Raw genomic sequence first — 7,729 nt, 5'->3', positions numbered from 1 at the left:
AAATAATTTATTTCCCACTAATTCTTACAATTTGTGCCAGAATTGGTCACAGAGTAGAAGACTTAAAGTCACTTGCCTGGGTCCCAGCTAATGATACCTCATTCATCCCTAGTAGGGGCAAAGGTAGTTTAAATTGGCCAGCATTGGTAGCAATGGACTGAGAGACATGGGCAATCTCCTCCTCTCATACCTGCAGAATGAGGAAGCAGCAGGGCCAAGGACCAGCCCCTAAATGAGCAAACTGAAACTTCCTCCGATACTGTTCTGTTGATTAAAAATAGAGGGATGGGGCAGTTAGATGTTGCAGTGGATAGAGCACTGACCCTGGAATCAGGAGGACCTGAGTTCGAATCCAGACATTTAATAATTACCTAGCTTTGAGACCCTGGGCAAGTCACTTAACCCCACTGCCTTGCAAAAATATAAAAAAGTAAAATAAAATAAAAATAGAGGGACATCCGAGGGCCACAAAAGAAGCAATTGATTCAGTTCCTGTCTACAGCTTTAAATCTTTGCTATAAGAAAACATTCCCAGACAGAAGCATGACTGTCTTTGCTCTTTTCCCACAATGGATCTCTATACTTACAGGAGCTTCGTTTTCAAATACTCCATCAGTTTCGCAGCTTCATGTCTTTCCTGTTCACTGATGGCAAAGTTAGCAAAGGCAAGCCTTTCTTCCTAATAGAGGAGATGGGAGAAATGAACAGGTAAAGGGTCTCAACAAGGAAAACTTCAGTTGACTGAGACACTCTAGAGTAGTTATCTCCATAATCTGATATTCAATTTTAGATGGTGGGGATAAGCAACAGAGCATTGCCACTGCTTTGCCAAAGTATCTACATTATCCAAACACCAAATCAATCAATTTTGAGTTGGTACTACAGATGAATATGAGACAGAATAATAAAGAAGAGTGCAATGAAAGGAAGAAAAGATGAGAAATGAGGAGTTTCCTTTAATGGAATAGTTTCTATGGCATTTTAAAAAATCACAGAATCTTAGGGTGAGAAAAGACTTTTCCCCAATCAGCTGATCAGATAAAAACAAATTTTAAAAAAAGAACATTAGAAATGGTTAGAAAAGAAAAGGAGTTAAGATCCTGTAAACCGATTAACAAAAAGGGAAGCCCAAAATTAAAGACACAATTAATATGACTAAAAATAAAGGGAGTGTGGGGGAGGGGCAGGGAACACTGCATAGGAGAATCAGGAAACCTGGCTTTCTATTCTGGCTCTATCACTTGGGCATCTAGGTAGTACAGTGGTCAGAGCACCAGTCAAGAGTCAGGAGGATATGAGTTCAAATCCTACCTCAGACACTTGACACTAGCTGTGTGGCCTTGGTCAAGTCTCTAAACTCTGATTGCCATCTATCTAGAGCTATCTCCAGTTGTCCTGATCCATATCTGGCCACTGGACCCAGATGATTCTAGAGGAGAAAGTGAAGCTGAAGACTTAGCACTGCCCCTTCCTCATTCAAATTCAATTCATGTGCTTGTCATCATATCACCTCCCTGATGTCATGGTCTTTTTCTTTTTCTTTTTTCCTACCAATCTTTTTTTTGCAAGATTTTGAGTTTTACACTTTATTTCTCCCTCCCTTCCCTCCCCCCAACAGAAAACAATCTGATATAGGCTTTACATTTGCATCCATGATATAAATAGATCAAAATTGAATGTGCTATGAGAAAAGAAACAGTTCCACAGGAAGAAAGAAAACATTAGAGACAGCAAAATTAACTAATATATATAAGACAAGTTTAAAAATTAATGATAATAAGCTTTGATCTTCATTTAAACACCACAGTTCCATCACTTGTACAAAAATATTCATAGCAGCCCTGTTTGTGGTAGCAAAGAATTGGAAGTCAGGTGAATGTCCTTCAATTGGTGAATGGCTGAACAAATTGTGATATATGTATGTCATGGAACACTATTGTTCTATTAGAAACCAGGAGGGATGGGAATTCAGAGAAACCTGGAAGGATATGCACAAATTGATGCTGAGCAAGACGAGCAGAACAAGGAGAACGTTGGAATAGACTAGGTGCAAAAGCAGGAGATGATTATAGTAATCTGCTGTTTGATAAACCCAAAGAGTCCAGCTATTGGGATAAAAACTCTCTCTTTGATAAAAACTGCTGGGAAAATTGGAAGTTAGTATGGAAGAAACTTAGATTAGACCAAAACCTCACACCCTTTACCAAGATAAGATCTAGATGGTTACAGGATTTAGACATAAAAAACAATACTGTAAGCAAATTAGAAGATCAAGGACTAGTTTACCTGTCAGATCTATGGAAAGGGGAGCAGTTGGAGAACATCACCAAAAACCAACTAGATGATTTTGATTACATTAAATTAAAAAGCTTTTGTACAGATAAAACCACTGTAACCAAGATCAAAATAAATGTAGTAAATTGGGAAACAATCTTTACAAATAATGATTCTGACTCATTTCTAAAACGTAGAGAACTGAGTCTTATTTTTAAAACAAAAAGCCATTCCCCAATTGACAAATGGTCAAAGGATATGCAAAGGTAATTTACAGATGAGGAGATCAAAGTAATCCATAGCCATATGAAAAATTGCTCTAGATCATTAATTATTAGAGAAATGCAAATTAAAGCTTCTCTGAGGTACCACCTCACACCTCTCAGACTAGCCAATATGACCAGAAAGGATAACGATCAACGTTGGAAGGGTTGTGGGAAATCTGGGACACTATTACACTGTTGGTGGAGCTGTGAACTCATCCAACCTTAGGGCAACAAAAATGTGCATACCCTTTGACCCAGCAATACCACTACTAGGTCTGTACCCTAAAGAGATGATGAAAAAAGGGTAAAAACATCCCTTGTACAAGAATATTTATAGCAGCCCTGTTTGTGGTGGCAAAGAATTGGAAACCAAGTAATTGTCCTTCAATTGGGGAATGGCTTAGTAAACTGTGGTATGTATGTCATGGAACACTATTGTTCTATTAGAAACCAGAAGGGATGGGATTTCAGGGAAGCCTGGAGGGATTTGCATGAACTGATGCTGAGTGAGGTGAGCAGAAGCAGGAAAACACTGTACACCCTAACAGCAACATAGGGGTGATGTTCAACCTTGAAAGACTTGCTCATTCCATCAGTGCAGCAATTGGGAACAATTTTTGGTTGTCTGCAAAGGAGAGTGCCATCTGTATCCAGATAAAGAGCCATGGAGTTTGAACAAAGTTCAAGGACTATTGCCTTTAATTTAGGGGGAGAAAAAAGATATCTTATTGTCTGATCTTGTTACCTCTTAGACTTCTTGTCTCTTCCTTAAGGATATGATTTCTCTCTCATCACACTCAATGTGGATCAATGTACAACATGGAAACAAAGTAAAGACTGACAGATTGCTTTCCATAGGGGGGGGAAGTAACATTGGGGGGAAAATTGTAAAACTCAAATAATATCTTTAATAAAAAATAAATTAAAAAAAAGAAAGAAGTCATAAAAAATTTAGAAAGAAAAATTCTATGCATTTCATTTAAGGGTCATAAGGTAATAAAACTAGAAATAAAATAAGGATAATGTGAACAAAAGATAGTGAATGTTCATAGGGAGACTATGAATAATTAAATTAGAAATTATATTTTATTTATATTATAAATAAATTACAGAATAACTAAAGAATAAATAATGCCTAGATGAAAACAGGAATTCTGTTTTGATCATTTACAAACAACTCAAAAGATAAAGAGAATATTGTTCAATACTTTGTTGATAATATATACCACAAATAACAACCCAATGGAGACACCTCCATTATCACTCATAGGACAAGGAGAATGGAGTATGCCCCTTACTGCCAAGATGCTTCCTTGCAAGTTTCTCTTGGGAATAAATAGCACTATTTCCCAGGTTGCTGAGAGGACAAAATGGTATAATATTTAGAAAGTACTCTGCAGGCCTTAAAGGTCTCTTAAAAACTTCTAAAAATGCTAACACTTATTTTCCTACTACATTATCTGCTTCCTCAATGATGTAGTTGACTGGTCTTCAAGTCACTCTCCCACTTTTCTCAGTGCCTTTAAAGCACCTGACTCAGTCTTCTTCCAAACTTCATTCCTACTATCTATCAATATGTATTTATTATGAGTGTATTGGGGGAAGCCAAGGGGTGCAATGGATAGAGCGCCCTCCCTGGGGTCAGGAAGACCTGAGTTCAAATATGACCTTAGACATTTGATATTTATTAGCTGTGTGAGCTTAAGCAAGTCATTTAGCCCCATTGCCTCACCAAAAATAAAAGTACATAATATGTGCCAGAAACTGTTCTACATATTAGAATTAAAAAGATGAAAAACCATTTCTTAAGCAATTACCATATGCTAAGTAATGGGAAGAAGGGAAAAAAAAGCAAGCAATATCTACCTTCAAAGAGCTTACGTTCTAATCTAGCTCCAGTATTAGCACATATTGTATTGCCTTACTTTGAGGCCCAAAGAAAATTTGAATTACTTGTTAATTCTCAATCTCCTGCCCCCTAACTATTTTTACACACATTCATTCATTGAATATTTATTGGGTGCTTACTTTACACAAATACCCATTTATTTAGAAAGTAATGAGTATAGACTGAGCAGGGATTATGTCCAAAAGGTCCCATAAATTCTAGAATTATGAATTTTATCCATTAGGATTTTGATATATTGGTCTGGCAGGGACATCTAAATTACACCCTATCATTTTAACCATCAGGTGTTGTTGCCATTTACTAATCTTATTCCCAATAATGATTTGGCCCTGGGAAGTCCCACACCTACTGTAGTAGTTATATTTTCCACCTTAATCTGGAGGAGAGCTCTCTACATTCACAAAGTTTGGTCGACTTTCTCTCCTCCAGAGTCCCCTCTGAGGACCATTCTGAACCAGTCTGAGGGGTGTATTGGGTGGGGGCGGTATGTAATAGGATAATAGGATAATTTTGAGCCCCCCTCATACTAGAAAATCCCAACTTTTTTCTGATTATGCTCTATTAAACTAAGCCCTTGTATGAAAGCATCCTAGAATTAAAGCATCCACCTCACAAGTCACCAAATAGGAATGCTATAGAAGATGTATTGACTCAAGAAACTAAGAATCAACAATAATAAAATCAGAAAGAATTTGAAAATTTCCATACTCATGAACACCTGGAATAGCTGATCCTAGATTTCTGGCATACTCCAGATTGGGGAGTTTTAGGAAAGGTTGCACTCAGGTATTTTTGACATATTAATGACATAAGTCACCTTCCTCTGTTTCTAGAGCTAGCAAAGGGGTTCATGCAATAAAACATTATTTCCGATTGTTGATCATTCATCATCTCCATAAAGATCATGATCAAGTTTAAGGGAAAAGGATGACACAGGCATCAATTTCCAATGCCAGAATTTTCTTTCTAGAGTCAACTTCCAGTCCTATTTCCTGGTTTATTGATTGGGCTCTCTCCTCCTGGTCTATTGATCACTAATGGAGTGTGGGTATAGTAGTAAAGGACAGGCCAGATTTATAGTGAGACTCTATCCATTCCAATCACCATCTGACCTTCTTCATCCCTCTTGTCTTGTCTATAGATTCATGCTTAAAATTAATAGTACCAAGTTATCTCTATTTCAACCACCTCATGTCTTTTTATCTCAGCTTTATGAGTGGGATGGATATATAACTTCCATTACACATATGACTGTTAATATTGAATAGAATCACTAAACCATCTCTTCTCCCTTCGTTGGAAGGATACATTGCTGCCCATAGAGCCAAGAAATTAGTGATGGGGGAAAAAAAAGGAAAGCCAGAGAACTAGATTTCACATAACCTAGGAACTAAAGAATGAAACCTAAATTAAAAGATTTAATTTAATTCTATTTTTTTATTTTAGATTTTTTTTGCAAGGCAATGGGGTTAAAAGGGTTGCCCAAGGCCACACAGCTAGGCAATTATGAAGTGTCTGAGGCCAGATTTGAACTCCAGGGCCAGTGTTCTATCCACTGTACCACCTAGCCTTCCCAATTTAATTCTAAAGAATTAATGAGGGTGACTGCCAAGTTTGGGAAGGAAGAATTCTGTAGGAGAAAAGATTCAATGAGAAAATATATAAAGTGCTTTGCAAACTTTACAAATGCTAGCTAGAAGCAGTCATCAAACTGGTGGTAACTAGTACTGCACTATAGTTAAACATGTTAACATAGGAACCCTTTGAAAGGGGCTCAGAATTAATAATATTTCTATGACACTTATTATTAAGTGCTTTGCAGATATGATCTCATTTGATCCTCACAGCAGTCCTGGGAAGTAGGTGAATGAATTGTGAATGGTTAGGGAGCAGGATGTTGAGAATTAATGAGTAATTCGAGTTTTCCTTAGGCATCAAAGCAAGGCACTACACATACCCTTTTTAAGCTTTTCATTTATTATCTTGCCCAGTTATTCAGTCAATAAAGGGAGTATTATTTCCACTTTACAAAAGAGAAAACTTGAGGCAGACAAAGGATAAGTGACTTGTATAGGTGCTCACAACTAGAAAGTGTCTGAAGCTAGATCTGAACTCGGATCTTTCTAACTCCAGATTTACTGCTCCATTCATTGTGCCACCTAACTCCCCAGAGAGAGCAATAAATGAGAATGGAAAGAAATGAGATGAAGAGAAGGGAGATGAGAGAGATAAGGTAAGATTCTCTGTCAGGTAGAAGGATAATAAGGGGAAGAAACTTTCTGTTTCTCACTGGTTGGACCTGCAACTCCCAATGACCTCGTGGATGATGACTTCCTCAGGGAACAGGGAGGGAAATATATACCATCTAGAAAAATAATATGATGGGAATTTCCTACAATATTTTAAATGAGTTTACTTTAAAGCATTTGTGATGGGATTGAAAAATTACAATGAGGGCAGTGCCTACAATCAATCTGGTGTTCAATAGGATTAAATGAGGCAATATCTATGAAGTATTTTAGTTTCTGATATATAGTAGGTACTTAATAAAGGCTTATTCCTATCCCATCCCTATCTCAATATTATTCAGTTAAATGTATATAACCAAGACATTTTACCTTAGTAAGATACAGGTATTCTATTTCTAGAGGTCTGGCATGAATGTTCTTATCTCTTGCAAGAAAGTGAACTACAACTTCCTTTTCAATTGTCTTTGGAGTTTCTTCTGCAGTTTCCTTTACAGTTTCTTCTGCAGCTTCCTCTGGAATTTCCTCTGCAATTTCTCCTAGAGAAACCTTGACCCTACCCTGTAAGGAAATGCCAAATTGATCCCTGAAAGCATTACTCCAAGTTTCCAGCCCCATCCAATTTCATTACCTGCCATCATACCTTCCCATCATCTTCTTTAAGCCTTTCAGTTTTCCTCAATTGCCTTACTTCAAAGATGTCTTTTAACAATGATTTCTCTGAATCATAGCTCTCTTCAATATCTTTGTATGCCATTTCCCCAAAAGTCTTCTCCCATTCGTTCATGCTATATGTCTGGTTGTCCACTTGTAGCTGCCAAGTAAAAAAAAAAAAGTAATTAATATGATTAAGGATTTGGAGCATTCCATATCCATGGTTCTGTTTTTATCATATTCCCTCTAGGATTATCTTGAATTTAACTTTTTCTATATCTTATTTGTACCTAGTTGTGTGAATGTTTTCTTCCCCATTAGACTAAGCTCCTTGAGAGCAGAGATTTGTTTTGTGTGTGTGTTTGTTTTTTTTTAATTTT

At 37.0% G+C, this 7,729-nt stretch overlaps 1 protein-coding gene across 8 annotated transcripts in view; it reads right to left on the bottom strand.

The window, feature by feature from the left end:
- The window catches only part of AXDND1 (axonemal dynein light chain domain containing 1), a 134,798-nt gene that overhangs the window by 30,832 nt on the left and 96,237 nt on the right, over positions 1–7,729 (bottom strand). For all 8 annotated transcript variants that reach the window (XR_012475611.1, XR_012475612.1, XR_012475613.1 and 5 more), the window contains 3 exons: positions 7,339–7,509; positions 7,068–7,256; positions 588–679 (listed from right to left, as the gene is read on the bottom strand). Coding sequence is in view for 1 of the 8 variants with exons in the window: in XM_074222149.1 (XP_074078250.1) it covers positions 588–679; positions 7,068–7,256; positions 7,339–7,509 (452 nt within the window). In the remaining 7 variants the exon portion in view is untranslated. The remainder of the gene's footprint in view (positions 1–587; positions 680–7,067; positions 7,257–7,338; positions 7,510–7,729) is intronic.

The sequence above is a fragment of the Macrotis lagotis genome, chromosome 2, assembly GCF_037893015.1.
Source record: "Macrotis lagotis isolate mMagLag1 chromosome 2, bilby.v1.9.chrom.fasta, whole genome shotgun sequence".
Lineage (NCBI taxonomy): Eukaryota > Metazoa > Chordata > Mammalia > Peramelemorphia > Peramelidae > Macrotis > Macrotis lagotis.
The sequence above is the reverse complement of the archived record's forward strand: the minus strand, read 5'-3'. Positions and strand labels throughout refer to the sequence as shown.